This window comes from Phoxinus phoxinus (genome assembly GCF_949152265.1).
Source record: "Phoxinus phoxinus genome assembly, chromosome: 4".
NCBI classification, from domain to species: domain Eukaryota; kingdom Metazoa; phylum Chordata; class Actinopteri; order Cypriniformes; family Leuciscidae; genus Phoxinus; species Phoxinus phoxinus.
Window position 1 is genome coordinate 29,715,561 of NC_136879.1, and position 18,437 is coordinate 29,733,997.

An 18,437-nucleotide genomic window follows, 5' to 3' on the forward strand; every position below is an offset into this window, starting at 1 on the left:
GTGTGTGTGTGAGTGTGAGTGTGAGTGTGAGTGTGAGTGTGAGTGTGAGTGTGTGTGTGTGTGTGTGTGTGTGTGTGTGTGTGTGTGTGTGTGTGTGTGTGTGTGTGTGTGTGTGTGTGTGTGTGTGTGTAAAATGGTATGTTCATATCTGCGACCAACATAAATTCAAATATTACATTTCTAAGGACTTGGCAATTCTCCTTTTTAGAATTCCAGACATGCTTATTTGCCATCGGCACTTATACTTTTACTAGTAATAAATAACATTCTTTAATAAAATGTTTACTACTTCCACATATATCACCCTGGACAGGTAAAATAAACATTTCATGTCAACCACCAACGCACACTGATGTGTGGAGTGCCACAGACAAAGACACAAGGTCACTTCACACTCACACCCTCTAGGGAGAAATTAATTTCTAGACTAATTGGGGAGTTAAATAGCTGGCATGGGGGGTTGTCAGGTGCTTACTGATATCCTTATATAGGTTTATGTTATATTCAGATATAGCTATAAAGTATGAATCACTCTCTTTCAAAACAAAGACCTAAAAAATGACCTAGCAGCTTAGCTTACCAGCTGTGATCCAGTTGAGTTATATCCCACCTCTCACAGGAGATTGCACCTGCATACATACTCTCACAATTTATTATGTGCTTTTACAGACTGAAAGCAGCTACTGGTCACCATTTGAAGGTATATTAAAGCTGAGAGGGTCATCTACTTCTTAGACAAGAGTCAATCAGCTCTCTCCGGCCGCTATCTCTACTGCACATTAGGTCATGTCTGAATGGAATTTTAGAAGCGGAAGGTGAAAGCGATGGCGGTCTGAGATATCGGGTACCAAATGAGCGGGGCAAAATGTACTATCCAAAGGAAAATCTATAAATTTCCTTTTTCTTGTTGTGTTATGAACGATCGCTTGTACTTAGAGATTGAGAGGGAAGGGAAGGTGACAGCATTGATTTTTCTTTACATCCTCATAGTTTATTATATCGGAGGCCGAGAAACACGCACACCGTCAATTATTCAATACACATGAGAAAAAAGTCATGGAAGCAATTCAAACTCTGTAACTTACAGCTTATCATTTTATAGCCAGACAGAGAGAATCGTTCACAAACACATCCGGATATATAAAAGCATTTCCTAACACGCAGAAATCAAAGCATTTCTTGTTTCTGATGGGGAAAGAAATATAACGAGCCAGAATTGAACTCACATTAAAGTGAGCAACACCGCCAACACCAAAACATTGTTTATTTGTCTGATAGCTCCAGTAAGTTTAGTTTTGCAGGAATTTCCTGGTTAAAGTCGCACCGTATTGGAAGAAGCGACAAATGTTTTCTGCCATATCGTGACGTCCATCTGGATGAAACGGATCATCGAAAAAAAAAAAAAAAAAATCATTGGATATAAGCGGATCTGAATGTGAGCGAGTGGTCGATTGTAAGGAAGGGTCGGGATTAAAGCAGACTAAATGATTGGAGAAGTCCAGCATACGTCACTAGAGTAATATGTAGTTTCACAGGAAGATTGAGTTATGACATTTTGATTATAAATTATGAGTTAAAAATAAAAAAGGAATGTTACGCAAGCATGGATGAAACGTTCACAAGATGTAATTATAAAATAGACTGGGTAAATTTCCATTTCATCCTCGATGTAAAACTTAGCTAGTATCTCTGGTTTTGGACAAGAGATTCAGCTAGTGGTTATGGATAGACACCAAAAAATACTAATTTACTCACCATCATGTTGTTTGACTATCCGTCTTTTGTAGAACACCAAAGAAATTTAGCAGAATTTCTGAGCTAAGTGCATTAAAGCTGCCAATCACCAAAAGGGAAAACCAATGCTTTAAATGCTTTGAATACAGACCAACGGTTGGTCTATTTTTTAATAAGACACTCAGCAGACTATTGCAGAAGTAAAAGCAGAAAAATACAGTGAAAAAAAGTTACAGAAACAGTTACATTTAAACTCTAATTGCTAAAATCAAAAAACAAAGACCTATGTCTAACCAAGTTGTCCTCCAAATTTTAGGACGATATCACAAAAATGTTGCATGCTGAAAGGTTTAAAATGACCATTTCATGGTAATGCAATGTCTAATTTATTTCAAAACAGTTTTCACAAAATGATTTTTTAATTTATCGAATTATCCCTAATTTATGATGATTGCTAAAATATGTAGAACAAAGGCAATAAAAAATAATTCCAAGTGTCCCACTACCAACACACAGACAGTTAACAGGCTATGAAGCCTGCTGTGAAGACCAGTACACATCCCAATTTGGGGACAAGTATGCCTGTCAATGTAATGCTATTTTGGCCTGACGCGTTCATTGTGCAAGCCATCCAGTGACATTCTGGACCTGGAAGAGCAGCTGTGTTAAATATCATCTCCTGCAGAGAAGTCAGCATCCCGTCAACGTGCTGGGAAAGAAAAGACGTTAATGCCGCCCCTTGCTATTTGCACAAGCATCGACAGAGCCGCTTTGCATCAGAGTGGTAAAAAACAGAACCACACGTTTTAATTAATCGTCAAATAAACGAGACAGCAATAAACAGGGTTTGATCCGGAGGTGCTTTAGTAGGTGTAGGAGGTGAGGAGACATGGGAGAAGGAGGAGAGCAGTGGCGGTTAATTATCCAACTATACCCGTGTATGTTGGGAGCGGTTTGTTCAGTGTTTGAATGACAAAGGAGATGACAGAGGCAAGCTCAGGAGAGGCGGCGATTGCATTGGCTGCTTAATAATTGATCTATGAAAGCAGGAGCTTGTTTCGTGTAGATGAGAGCACGCCGCCTCATCTGATCCCTGAGCCGCTGGAATCAGAGGGATTGTTTTTGTAATATGCCACGAATAAGCAGATCAATGCTCTTTTTACCGAGCGCAAACATCTCACAACCAAGCCTTACCACAGTAAATTAACATGCTTCACACTTGTACACACAACACATTCAAAAACCACACGCGTTCCCTTTGCTAAATCAGCTGGAACTAAATTTACATTTTGCACTGCTCAATATGGCACCAGATAGATTAGACGGCATTCTCATCACCATTGAAAGCCCAGACCTACATTAAATGGGCTCTTTTTTTTTTGCTATCTCTCCCTCCGTCTCGCTCTTTCTCTTTCGGTTCGCCTAGCCGGTGCAGTTCCAAACCATAATGAAGTCAGTTTAAACAGCTTTTGAACATTCATTTCCTTAATGAGGGGAAGGTCCTTTAATGCTTTTCTCCAGCGAGACAGAGGCTGTGTGGGTGCTAATAAACACGACTCACAAAAACAACATCTCTTGAGTATCTGAGACCTTCACTAATTTTTTGTTAGCATTTAATTATACTTCAGCATTATGACTGACATTATTAGAGCTCTTTCTGGGAGGATGTAATTGAAAGTACGTAATTGTACATTAATGCTAAGTCTAAGATGCGATACAACGCAGAGTTTTTAAATCTCTTGTGATCGACATAACTGCTTTAAACAGCCAAAGAGTATTCAAATAATTTACTTGAAATGCTGCAAGCCCTTTGCTAAACTGTATTTTCTACTGCTCTCTGAACTGGATATTGAGTATTTATATGAGGGTGATAAAGCTAAGGCTGATGTAACTTCTTAATTTCTAAAGGGATAGTTCACCCCCAAAAATAGTTTTTGTCCATTACAAATTCTATTATTAGCATAACAATTCGGCTTGAAAAATTAACATGAATTTCAGAATGCCTCGCTATTTGATTTGTTCCTCTTTTGAGCTAATGACAATAGCACCCAAGCTTAATGAACTCCACAAGTTTGTGTAAAACAACCCGATGAATAACAAGAGATCCAGCATGATTTGAAAATGATCATGTGACTCTTTGTTACAGATGGTCAGATGCTCTGGCTTCCATTAAACCACAAGATATTTGGATCAACCTCATTCATTTGCACATTCAATTTATCTAATGTCATATAAAATCTGAAAAATCCCTTAAAAACACCCTAAAACTTTTGAATCCTAGATTTCAATGTGGCTTCAGACAATATATGTAAGCCAGTTTCCCTGAAAAGTGAACTGAATAGGAATCTTTATAGAGAGAGAGTGACCTCCATGAGTCAGACAGCTTCCTCCTCAGTGTGGCAAACCGTAAATTTTTTCTACTAGTCTTTGTTTATGACATCAACATAAAAAGCAGCGTTCATGATCATTCTCTTTTTCCAGTGTGTTAATTCTGGGAGTTACAGTCTGCCTTAAGGCAGCAAATCTGGTTTAGAACCCCATCACTTTAATTAACAGTGATTACAAATTACAGCGTTCAGCGTGAGGACTAACGAGAGATACAGGCCATAGATAGTGATGTGCTTTACAGCTTAAAAGCGGAAGACAATACTTACCTATTCTGAACGAGAGCGGGCCACTGGTGGCGTTTCTCACCCACATGGCTAAGAAGAGCAGAGACGCCCAGGCTGCGAGCATCTTCTTTGACTCCTCATGGGTCCAGCCCTGGGGGTCTCCCTTCACACAGCCACCTGCCACACAAAACACAACAGAAGTATTTAGCACACACTTTTCAATCAAAGGAGTTACATTCGCATACTGTATGGTACAATCGTTTCTACCATAACAAAAATCTAGTTTATCTCATTGTGCTAAAGCTTGCTAAACTTTTTATAATCATTACATTGTAATTTCTAATACATTTTGTATGCTGTACAGGACAGTGCTACTATAATCAATAAAGTCAACTTAAGAAATTAGACTCTAGATGAGTTTAGTGATAAAATAAAATAAAACTAACACCATCAGATCACCATTTTATCTTTGTTTTTCTGGCTGTTATAACTGTTATAAGTTTGGTAACAGCAGCCAAACAAAATCTAAAGAATTTTTTTGAAAAAAGAGCCCAACTAAAGCAAACAACCATCATACGATCATCATAATGGTGACTTAAAATTTGTGATTTTCTCCTTCAGTGATTCTGTTTATTAACATCAGGTGTCTTCAATAATGCTTAATCATTACTCAATGAATCACTTAATTATGTCATTAGCTTTAACACTGCTTCAGTGTTACTTATATCACTCTGGCCCCATTTACACTGCATGGTTCAAGTGACCCAATTCCGATTTTTTTCCTCTCATGTGGCACAGATCAGATATGACCGGCGAACGTGTAAGCAGGAAAAAAGCACATGGATTCCGTGTGGATTTTCTCAGATCGGTTTCAGGCCTCACTCATATGTGGAAATAAATCAGATATGAATCGGATACGTGCATTTGCGTGTGCCATGTAAGCACACAAATCGGATATTCCCCAGTAAATGTGAGTCGTACGTCATTAAAAAGGGGACGTCAACTCAGATAACCGTGATCGACTTATCAATGGCGCGATGGAGGACGAAGGCTCAACACAGTGGAGTTTTTTTCCGCCTTGAGAGCAATGTTTTGCTGACCTTTGAAAATACTGCGGAAAGTAAAACACCGGATACTTAGAGATGTACGGATGAGCTCCAACGTCACCCGAATCCCGGATTTAATTATCCCCACCCTTTGGTCAAATTACTATAATTCTTATGCGTTGTAATGCGTGAGGATAAATTGATTATCATCACCTTCAGCGACGGTTGATGCGCGCATCTCTGGTATAATAGGAGTGAGCGCTGCTTTTAAATGAACATTTCTTTAAAAGAAAATGTATTTGACAGAATTTAATTTAATTAATGGCATAAACAGGCTTTACTCCCATGAAACTTAAACTGGAATGGAACATGCTCATATTTTAGAGAATGTAGTTAATATTTTCATTAATAATGATTTATCAAATCCACCCGCGACCCACCCGAAATGAATCAGAATGTTATTTTTATTATTTGACATATCGCGCTGTTTTACTTAATTTTCCGGGTCAGAACGTCTACATTGGGTGGTTTCGGCAGTGTATAGTGTAAATGCAAATATCGGATACGGGTCACTTTTAAAAGATGATGTAAGCGGGTCGTCAAAAAAAAATCGGACACAGTCTGCAAATCTGAATTGGGCAACTAGACCTGCAGTGTAAATGCAGCCTCTGAGTGTGGACTCATATAAACACTGAGCAGTGTTCATTTAACACTGGGGATTTTGCTGTGTGGCCATTTCAAATTGGCTGAATTTCAGGAAATAAATAAACTACTATTCTGTGATATTTGTTAAATGCAGCTGCTTATTGCAACAATAGATGTATAAACAATGCAACTACAGTGTCTCTATGTCTAATTACATTAATGATTATGTCACTACCAACATATGTTTCATACCAGCGGAATTATTCAAATATAATTAAAAATAACAATCAGATTAGCCACTTGAATAAAACATGACTGATGCTTATCCCATTTACAAAAGTGCAGTATAGGTTCATTACTAGTTTAAAGGTGCAGTACTGTATGTAATATTGACAGCTAGCAGTTAAAATGGGTACTGAAGTCCAAATTCAAAATATTGGAGAGAGTTGATTCCTCCGCAGGTTGCCAGATTGAGGACACGCAACAGGAACGTGCGCAATTGACCATGGAAGGCGACGAGCCAGACAATGTATGTTGATCAGTTGAAATTTCCTTATTTTAATATGCCTCTGGTCATAGATATTTATAGATGGATGCAGAGGTTTTTAAGGTCGGGTAGAATCTGCAATCTCTGATCCAGTTTATTTTCTGGCAGTATTACAGCACAACGTCACAGAAACCATGATATAAAGTTAAGGAAACTAAGCAACCGAGAGCAATATATGTTTTCATCAGATGTAATGTTTGTTCAGTAGGCTCCATCAGATCTGGATGTGGACGTTTGGAAGGTGAATATGGATTATTGAATGCAATGCATTAAAATGCAAGACACCTACTGTTAATGCAATGGATTTTTTTTATTTTTTTTTCAATTAGTGAAATTCAACATGCTTTTTTGTTTCGAATACATTTGTCATTATTTTTCTTCCATACAAGTCGCAATAATATTGGATAAATTGGCAGTGGGCGAGACCACACAGACCAAGACCGAAACGGAACGCAGAAACATGTTTGTGAACTAGCAAGTTTCCTAAATATCTGCAAACATATGGTATTTTGACACTTTAGTTCATACACCTTTAACACCACCTTTAACTTCTATTCAATAAAGTTACGAGAAAATACAGTAAGCTGTAAAATGCTTAGCTTACTTTAGAAGAAAAACATAAATCACATATATTGCTTTTACTTATAACGACACATCTAACACTGGCGATTATATGTGACACAGCAGACGCTGTTTTTCTTCTTGAAGATGTAAATTATTTCTAAGTACAAATGATGAATGTGAAATCCTTACAAACCATGTCTGTTGCATTTGCTTTGAAAATGCTGTTGCAAAAGCAGAAGATAAAAAGTTGGTCACGATACACATTTATTTGACTGAAATACTCCTGCTTTCTCAATCAAATCTTACTCATTACAACTTATCTTCTCTTGCTTATGCTGAGCATTTAAACACGCACACATCAAGGATCAAGCAGCTAGACAGAGACTTCAACATGCCTAATTCATTTATTGAAGCAGGATGTAATGAAAATTAGAAATTGCATGCACATCCAAATCATTTTGCTCAAATGCAATTACAGCAAATCAACTTCAATGGTTTCGCATGGCCAGAGCACAGCACTTTCAGCAGCAGAATACAGAACAGAAACAACATTTGTACTGACACTTGTCATTTTATTTTACTGCTGTACAGTTAATAAATGTCTAGAATCTCATGCTGTTAAAATTACTATGTTTTTTTCATTCTCTGAAATAATTAGCAGCAAAATAATACGTGTAAATAAAGTGTAAAAAGAAAATATCTCGTAGATGTATTTATTTAAATTGATAATTCACCTAAAAATAAAAAAATTCTGGTCTGCTGGTCTGAAAACGAGGTGTGTTCAGGCACATTGATGGCGCGTTGCTGTTTGGAGGCAACTGAAATAGACTCCCCCATTGACCAACAAAAACCTGATCTCAAGTCAATGCCACAGTATTTTTTTTGTAAATAGCGAATCCGCCATAGCACGAGCGCAACTGGCTTTTAAAGGGAATGGGAGATAAGACTCAGATTGGTTTATTGCACATTACGCCAACACCACACCCATTACTCATTAAGAGAATAGTGATAACACTTTTAGACCATGCGCCAGGCACGCCGACCATTTTTCCCGTCATTAAACTAGCAAAAGTGGATTCGGACACGCCCCAAGTAATGCGCTGACCATGCGCTTAGATCATTAAATTAGGGCCCCTTGACTTGCTTTCTTCTGTGGAACACAAAAGAAGATATTTTGAAATATGTTGGAATGTTGGACCCCAGTGACTTTCATTGTATGGACAAAAACAGTTGAAACATTCTTCAAAAGATCTTCTTTTGTGTTCCTATTAACACTTTTGCATGTGGTATTTCAGTGCAAAAACTTTAATTTTCTCCATTACAAAACCCCCTATCCAGTTGAACAAATCCCTAAGTTTTTCTTTGTTTCTTCACCTCATTCACAAAAGTTACCACTTTTTAATCGATAAGAAATCACACCAATTAGAAACCCATCCTGGAAATACAGGAAGCGTTCTAATATGAACTGAGGCTGGAAATGTATCTGCCAAAAGGCTCCATTTAGGAACTGACAGGCAATTAAAAATACAGTAGAGACCCTGCAAACGCCACACAGCATACAATGTAGTCTTTGGCTATGAACAGAAGGATGACAATATAATGTGTTTCCGTTTCTAACTCGTTTACGAAACTGTCATCGCTCTCAAAGGGAAACATGCGAATCAGACCCGCTGTGTCTTCAATTCAAACCGCTACCCATCTCTGTCCAGACAAGCAAGGCAGTGGATTTTTTTTTCTAAAGGTGGAATGGCTATGGTGACATGGACGATTTTATTTATTTTTTAACACAAATGAAAACTGTGGCTGTCTTTATGTCTTAGGTCACATCTAATGTTTTGGTCCACTGGATTCTCACTGGATTTCCTTTTTTAAATGATTATTTGTGTAATTTGTTTTAAATATTTTGTGAGCTGATCAATCAAAATCAATAACTGATTCACTTAAAGGGATAGTTGATCCTGATCCTGTTTCTTTCTTCTATGGGGAAAAAAAGTCCAAAAATTAAAGTCAATAAGGTCCAAACTAAAACATTGGGCCCATTGACTTTTCATTGTATTGAAGAAAAAAAAATAATGATAATAAGTATATTTTTCTTCTACAAAAGAAAGCAGGTCAGACAGGTTTGGAATACTGTTCATTTTTGGGCGTTAAATATCCACAAAAATTCAAATGAAACCGTTGAACTGGATTACACATTCTCATTACACTAGATGCTAGATATTAATAATGTGATATTATGCTTACTAGATCCTATATAAGTGATTTTTTGTGTGGAAAAACAGCACTCATAACCTCACAATGACCATGCCATCCTGAAGTGAAGAAGTCTTTTGAATGCTGGAGAGCAAAGTATTGCTATAATAACTGACAAATGTATGGACAAATAATATTCAATAAAGTCAACGCAGTTTCCAGTTAGATTTCATTCCAGCATCTGTATGAAGCCTTTCCCCCTGTGAATTATTTTGTTTGTGTGTGTGTGTGTGGGGTGGGGGGGACTGAGTCATTTCAGAGGAGGGTTGAATCAGTAATGGGATACCACAGAAATAGCATGTAGGTTGTTTTTGTAAGACAAGTGCTCGCTGTGGGGAGTCAAACAGGCGAAACAGAGCTTGATTTTGACCAGCCAACGCAAAAATATCTAACAACTAAAGCCAAGTGACTGATTCTATACAATATGGAGTAATTCAATCCAAAAATTAATTAGTCCTGTCTCAGTCCCCAGGATGCATCCCTTTGTAAAAGGCATCAAATTAAGGTCTAGCAATTGAGAAGCTGTTTTCAATTAAAGCTAGATAAAGGCTGCTGGACCACGAGCACAGCAAACAAGTCAAACCTGTCACTCATAACCGTAGCTTCATCACATATTCTCTCCAAATACCTCTAAGTGTCCATCAAAGCTCTCGTCTCAAAAGCAACGGCCAGACTGAATTGTTACAGCATTTTTATGCTGCACTCACGGCTGACATCCGCTGCCAATCAAAAAGCAAGTCAGGGAGGAGGATTGCTCTTCTAGATGTCAATGAGAAGACTGAACCGCAGGGTAAATACAAGTAGAATTCATAACCATTCATAACGGATGATAAAGTTTCTGGTTGATGTTTTTCTTGAAGTCTCCAAGTTGTAAACGACTGGAAGCGGATGAAAGTAAACATACGCAGCTAGAATTAAATTAATCGTCTGTCAGAAATCAACACATGACATTTCATCATTAAATCTCATTTATTTTTTATTCAGAGGAATCGAATGTAAACAATGCAAGCAGGGAATCTTTAACAGGATTGCCGTGAGCCGCCGTTTCATTGTGTCACGCTGCCAAAACAAACATCGTTCCACATTATGAGTAGCTCTTTGCTATTTCGAGATGCAGCCTCAGTTGTTTATTTCAAGAATTTGTAAAATAATTGATTCAAAAGACACACTAGGCACTCACTACTCAGCTACTCGGCCCAGTTGCCCTGCAAATGGTGCATTTTGGAGCTCTGTTGGGGTTGAACACGCTCTGTGGAATAACAACAGCGCATGAGAGCCAGATTTCGGTAAGTGCCTCCTTTGTATTGTCTACTCAAAAAATCATTTCGATTTTCAAGTGCCAGAAAAAAAACAAAACTTTAAAATGTGTTCTTTTTAGTAACATTTAAGAGAAAGGTGAACTTATAAAATATTTTACTTTATTTAAAATGTTTTGGATTACTAAGTAAAACATTAATGAATACATTTTTCTAATTTTATTTGTTTTGTCTTTATCTGCTTTATACCAAAAACTGTTATTTTTGGAATGTGTATATCAATATTGAGTAATTTAATACAGTAAATATTAAAGCAGCCTTTTAGCATGCTTTTATCCAAAGCGACTTACAATAAACGTATTACAGAGAGCGTTCACCTAGAGTAACCTGGGGTTAAGTGTTTTACTTAAAGGCACAATGCCGGTAGCTTATGAATCACCCCTTACTGAGTTCAAACCTAAAAGTTTTGGCTGCCAGCCCAAGTCTTTAACCTCTACATCACATAACCCCCTAATACATTAAATATTGCTATTTTAATTGACACATTTAACTGCATCATGTAATGTCCACCTTCTCGGTTCCTCTCCATCCACTGACATTTAGGATATGAAGAGAATTATGTATTTTACCATTTTTAACGGGATAAATCACTTAAACATGAAATTTCTGCCACCATTTACTCACACTCATGTCGTTCCAAACCTGTATGACAGACTTGCTTTTATGGAAGACAAATAGGAATATATTTTAAACAATTTATCAGTCTATTCATTGAAAGTCAATGAGGTCCAATGTTGAACACTTCTTTGAAATAAGTTGTTTTGTGTTCCACAGAAGAATTAAAGTAATTTGGGGTGTTTTTTGTAATCCTGCAATAGTAACTGCAAGACTGTCTTGCAATAGTGATGAGTAATGCTTTTGTTTGTTGTAACAGTATGTTATTTACTTTACTAAGAGCCAAAAAGCTGCATCATAACAACTGCTACATTTAGTCTCAATCACGGCATGAATCACAAGAGACAGTCTGTGACAGACACAAAAGCACAATGTGATTGTATTAGGTGAAGCAGGGGGAATTCAAGTCAACCGGAACATGTTTTGTTAGTGAGATGAATGGCATATGAAGTGAATTTATTCTATTTCCATAAAACTTTAAAACTGAAGTTTGTCCGAGCAGTTCTGGGATATCTGCCAGTGTTAGGCTACATCAAAATTATTATGGATCTTCACTAATATTGAACATCACAAAGCAAATACAGATTGAAACATTATAAAACAGGGTTTAAAATTCAGACCTAAACAGCACCGATCCAACCTGGATCTGAATGGATAACAGAAGAAACCCTGTGACAGAGGAAAATGATGTATGACTCAATATCATATATTTGCAAATCAAATTGTAGGCAATCCAGTATGACATCCAACATATAAATGAATTAATGATTTCAATCAACAAACCACATAGGGCATAAAAGAAGGTGTGTGTATGTAAGTGTGCAATAGAATGATATATCTTAAAATAAAAATAAAAACTGTATAATCTTTATTAGCAATATATGTTTGGCCAATTTTTTGCATACATTTGAAAATATATTTATTCTGTAAGAGAATGGAAAGTTAAAATATAAAACCGATAAACAACAACAACTTATACACTCCTATTCCTATTCCGGGTTTAGCAGGGCATAAACAAAAAGCTTGTTAAAGTCAGTTGGTTCACAACATTCTACATCAAAACCATAAAAGACAATGATTGGTATTTCGCGATGCATACTGAATCACCCATGATACCAGAAGGTCACTCGCAGGTTATAACTTTACTATCAGAGAAATTTGTGATATCCTTCCAAGATATATCTGCCTGGTGTTAACATGTCCGACACTAAGAACTATAAAACCTATCTGTGGGGTTATTTAGCCTCCATGATAAATCAGCAGTTTAGGAAGTTCTCAGTTTTCAGTTCAATTTCAAGAACTGGGTCAAAAAGAGAGGAAACAGAACAAAGGAATGCATACAAATGTGTTGAACTATTTTGATATAGAGAGGCTGCAGAGTAAACATTGTCACTTATATAATATAAGTGAATAATATGATATACGGTAATCACTTTTTAATAAAACACAGCACTGTCTTATTCCGTAGTGAAAGTGCAACCACCTTATAGCCATGTAGGTAACATAACTAGGGAAGTGCCAGAAGCCTAAATCCAAATTTGGAAAGGCATGGAAAATTTGTAATTGTGCAAAAAGTGCAGAAAGACTGAAATGTTGTCTGAAAATCGGAAAACAAAATATAAAATCTGACAGCAAAGATATACAAAAATTATGTTTATTATATTTATTTAAATTATGTTCAAAATAGTTTTTCAAGCTGGTCCAGTTTTTACTACACTCTAAAAAATGCTGGGTTGTTTTTTAACCCATAATGCTGGGTTGTGTATGTTGGGTAATTTTGTTGGGTTATTTTATCACATTTTAAACACCTTTGGGTAGTTTTAATTTTCCAGTTGTTGGGTTAATCCTGCTGGGTCGCAACGCTGGGTTGTTTCTGCCCAGCTGGATTGTTTCACGAGCTTCGCGCCTTGGAGATGCTCGTCATTTTGAGAGGACAAAGGGGCAAAGCTGGGTCGGTGCAACTGTTTTAAGGTAAGTTTATATAATGTTTGTTTTTTATTAATAATTATTTTAAATTAGAATAATTGGTAACGCTTTAGATTACAGCCCGGAAAGTACTCTGTAATTAAGAGGAATTTACAGTGTAGCTTTCTGTAATTATAGTGTACCTATAAAGTACTTGCATGTAAGTATAAGGGAACAATATGTAAAGTTTTGGGAATAAGGGGATAACAACCAGGAGAATTAAACACAAATTTATACTGTAAGTATTATAGAACTAAGGGGTACTTATTCTACTATTATGATACAACAATCTTACATTTGGGAGCAATTTAGCGAGAACAGACACTGTGTACCTTTTTGAAATAATGGTGAACCAGTACATACTGTATAGCCTTTTTAAAAATTATAGGGTACATATCTATGCAAATACAATACAAAATAAATAAAAAAATTATAGCAAAAGTGCAGATGTTTAAGTTTGGGCTAACATGTTTCAAGGCAAGAAAAGCTAAGACTATTGCAATTTTTTTAAATACTGGAAAATATATCTTGTTTGATGTGGTTACAGGGCAAGTGGTGCTTGTAATAAATAAAGGTTTCCGAGTCAGTGATATAAGATTGTGTGTATGCATTTTTATTGTACTTACCCTGTAACTACATGGAACAAGAGGGTAACAAGCACCACTTTAATGTACGGCCCGCAATGTCGCATTTACCCTGTAACTACATAGAACAAGAGGGTAACAAGCACCACTACATGAAACAAGAGTATCTTTCCCCAATATTTAAGCAAAAGTTGCAATAGTTTTCGTTTTCAGTGAACTTTTGTTAAAAATATTACTTTATAAATGTGCATAGATATGTACCCTGTAATTTTTAAAAAGGCTATACAGTATGTACTGGTTCACCATTATTTCAAAAAGGTACGCAGTGTATGTTCTCGCTAAATTGCTCCCAAATGTAAGATTGTTATATCATAATAGTAGAATAAGTACCCCTTAGTTCTATAATACTTACAGTATAAATATTAGTTTAATTCTTCTGGTTGTTACCCCTTTATTCCCCAAACTTAAAATATTGTTCCCTTATACTTATATTGTAAGTACGTTATAGGTACACTATAATTACCGAAGGTTACGCTGTAAAATCGCTTTAATTACGCAGTACTTTCCGGGCTGTAATCTAAAGCGTTACCGAATAATTATATATTTATTGTCGCGGCAACTATTCTTAAACGTATAAAATTGGTGATGGACGACAAACAATTGTTACCTCAGAATCACACATTGACTCGCATAGTCATTTTAAGGTATGCGAGACGACAGATTACAGTTCATGACTACCACACGGAACCCTGAAATATGTGAATATCTGTGAAAACCACAGTGAAAACCTCTTATATACTGTCTATGGTGAAAACAGATGAAAGAGTTTCTGTCACTGACAACCGAATTGAATAAAGTGAGTCGATCGAGTCACTCAAAACAAAAAGGTAATAGGCTATGACTCACTGTTCTTATGTAAAACAAAACGCCTGCAATTGTCCATATCGACCGACATGTAAAAGACATAACAAATACGTAAAATGTACAGTATATAAGGGTAAAATGTCGCGGGACCGCGGTCCGCAGGTCTAAAAGAACCGACCATCCGGTTCAAATAAACCGGTTCACCAATTTTGAAACAAAATGATTCCAGGAAATGAGTCGACTTCAGCACCGCGAAAACGTTCAAAGCCAGACAGCATATGTTCAAAGCGCGTGCGTTTGTGCTCATTGCCGTGATTTGATTCATGTGTGGTACAAAAAGTTATTTACATAAATGCGTTTTTGGTGATATGATTCAAAATGTCGTCTTTTTTCTTGTCAGAAAATCATATGGATCATACATTTGGGAAAAACTCCTCAGGAGGCGGTTACCCAGTCTTATCGACAAACTCAAAGGTAAGTTCATGTTTATTATTTTGCAGCTTTTACATTGAGTGCCTGTGATAATCAACTCAACCTCGCGTAACTTAACGAATATAAATTTGATCCGTACTATAACTTTGGTGAAATATAGGTAGCTCACAAGGCTGCCAACTTCTGAGTTTAGCCATTTAAGTTATATAAGCTTGTGGTTCGATTCCGATCTTGATTCAATGTCGATTCATTTGGATAAATATCAGATGCAGTAGCTACATGTCAATTTTTTACAAGAAAAAAAAAAAAAATCTCCCAACTAATGCTAAAAACAAAGGGAGCACTGTCAGCTGGTATTAGTATGGACTATGGAAATAAGTTGGAAAGTATTGAAAGGTCATATACTGTACATTTAGCCTACATCTGGGGTGGAATAAGGGCGAGTAAATGATGAGATAATTACATTTGTGGGTGGAGAATTACTTAAAGGGGCCCTATTATCATGCTTTTTTATTTTTTTTCAACTTTAGTTAGTGTGTTGCTGTTTGAGCATAAAACAAATCTGTTAGGTTACAATTTAAAGTCACTCCAAAGGGAGATAGTCTATTTTATGTAACAGGATTTTAACGATTGCAATTAAGGAAGAAAAGTTGAACCAATCTTTGGAAAACATTCCATAAAAGTCAACCTTGGGTATTTAGTATCATATTTATTTGTATGTCTGTAGCTTATTGCTCTAACTTAAGTATATATTTGTTGTAGCTGGTCCTGTTTCTGAGATGTTATGTCTCTTTTCTGCAGAGAATGGAGGAGGTGTTGTTCTTTTTTTGGTCCTCCTTTTTCCTGCCACGGTCACCTGCCATCTATTGACAAAGCTAGAAAGGCTTTCATTGATCTTCAACTAGTAAGTATAAAACAGCATAACAGTTATTTAAATTGCATTGTAACCTGACTGGAACTGCCTGTGCATTAATCAAGGGATACTGTACATTCAGCCAGTTGATATTGCAGAATAAACTTCAACAGGGTAATCGCCACAAAGTGGAAAGATCTCGTATTACCCTGAAGGAGTTTATTTTGTGATGAAAACTGACTTGATGTACATTTATCTGACTTAACTTTATAACCTCAAAACAATTCCCATTCAGCAATTTTGGTCCTAGACAAAAAACAAGATCAAACAAGATATTCAAGGAATAATGTAAAGCATACCATTATTATATGGCTTTTCACCAAATACAAATATTGATTGTTGAAATCAGGATGAACTGCATTTCATGTTGAACATAACACAGTTATTGAACTGAATTGAATCAACACTAAACTGAATAATGACACTGTTGCCATTGAAACAATCTGTATTGTATTTACTTTCTTTTAATAAGTTGGAACGAACATGGTGGAAACCAGGCAGAGTCCACAAAAATGGCCATTGGAAACGCCCAGCAGATATCGCAGTCCTTTGTCATCATCAGTGGACAGTTGACAATCTTCGTTCGGTTTCTTCGCACGTCCTTGTTTGCTGAAGAGTAACTTTTAACCTCCCCCTTCTTTAGTTTTGTAAATGTCAAGTTCACTGTGTACATACTGTAAAATACAATTTTGCACATCTGTGAATTTCACTTTAAAATTAAATGGTATAAATTTCTTTGTTCAGAACTAATTTTGTTTCTTTCTTAACTGTGTTTAACTTTATTTAACTATACTTATGTCAATTTATTTTATAAGCATATTTTTTAAATGATTTTGCATTCGCTGACTTTAAAATTGAATTGTCTGTCAATTTCACTGCGTATTTAAACCGTTAAACATGTAATAGTTAAAGGTATAAATGTCATTGGTCAGAACTAATCTTTCTTTCTTTAATTGTATTTGACTATTTAATACTTGATGTATTTTTAAATGATTTTGCATTTGCTGACTTTAAAATATAATTGTCAATATCACTGTATTTAAACATGTAATGTTTTTTTTTTAACTGACAAGATTTAACTATGATGTCAGCACTAAATGACAAGCATTAAAAGGGATTATTTTAACAGTCTAAACATGTTCTTCATTATTTCTTAATTCAACGTTTTGAAGCACAGGGGAAAATATAAGAATAACCCAGCAAAAATAACCCAGAATAGCAAATCCATTAATGTTAAAAAAATGACTACATTCTGGGTTTTCTCAACAACCCAGCCTGCTGGGTTAAAATGTCACTGGGTTAATTTAACCCAGCATGTGTTCTGTCCAATATTTACCCAGCGCTGGGTTGCCAATTGGGTTGTTTTTAACCCAGCAATTTTTAGAGTGTATTTATCACACTTTTCACAAGTGGTCTATTACATAATGTCTCTGTCTATACACACTAAGACATGCATTCATATTCCTCATAAATATTAAAATTTATGTAAATACAGAAAATCAAGTGCTGTTGTGATGCATTGTAAGCACTGTTTGTAAGCAGTCCATTTTCTTGTATAATCATTCACATCAATCTTAGAAAATGAGTTCTTCAAGTTCAAGTCAATTTGAACTGAATCAAATGAATCTTCGGTCTAGAACAGATCCTTACCAATACTTTGCAGATGCTTCTAGCCAGACTGATGGTGCTTAGCTCGTGCTGACATGGCAAAAACAATAGCATCCTATTTAAATGACTAGGGAGGAATCAACAACTACATTAACACTAGTGACAAAAGAACTCCGAACACAATTAAAAAATGACCTGTCGACCCTTCTGCAGGCTCCTGACCAAAGAATGGGGTGTTTCTATGAGAACATTTGGTGCTGCCTAAATCAACTCGGATAGAAGACCAATGACAGCGAGGCAGAGCAAAGAATCCTTTATCTGAAGTCACCAAGGACATGTATTCATATTCGTATCCCCAATAAACCACACTGCAGCTTCGCAATGTCATATTAGCACTCCAGGACAAGACTTTAGAAATGTCTTCTCCAGTTATTGGAGATTTGATCTTTTGGATAAGCAAATGAAATGCACTCTCAAATATGCTTTTCATTACTGGTGGGATCTGATACTCCAGTGTCTCAAGTTCCTTTAAAAAGTCACACCGCAGAGGTATTACAATAAAGGACAAGGCTGTCTTTGCTGATATCTGACTTTAATGGAAAAGAAAACGGTTTAAATATGAAAAGTGCACTCCATTAAAGCTGTGTCTTAAAATGTGAAGTATGTGAAGAAAAGAAAGTTACTTTTAAAATAACTATAACTACTATAGTTCATATAATAAGAATTTGTAATTTATTAT

At 36.1% G+C, this 18,437-nt stretch overlaps 1 protein-coding gene and 1 long non-coding RNA gene across 2 annotated transcripts in view; one reads left to right on the top strand and one right to left on the bottom strand.

Moving 5' to 3' along the window:
- Window positions 1–18,437, bottom strand: part of grik4 (glutamate receptor, ionotropic, kainate 4) — a 321,677-nt gene that overhangs the window by 157,791 nt on the left and 145,449 nt on the right. Inside the window, exon 3 of the mRNA XM_079610819.1 lies at window positions 4,389–4,523. Within this exon, the coding sequence (XP_079466945.1) occupies window positions 4,389–4,470 (82 nt within the window). The 5' untranslated portion in view covers window positions 4,471–4,523. The remainder of the gene's footprint in view (window positions 1–4,388; window positions 4,524–18,437) is intronic.
- Window positions 15,065–17,468, top strand: LOC306996793. Its single transcript, XR_013797183.1, has 3 exons — window positions 15,065–15,219; window positions 15,979–16,081; window positions 16,563–17,468. It is a non-coding gene; the product is annotated as an uncharacterized lncRNA (long non-coding RNA).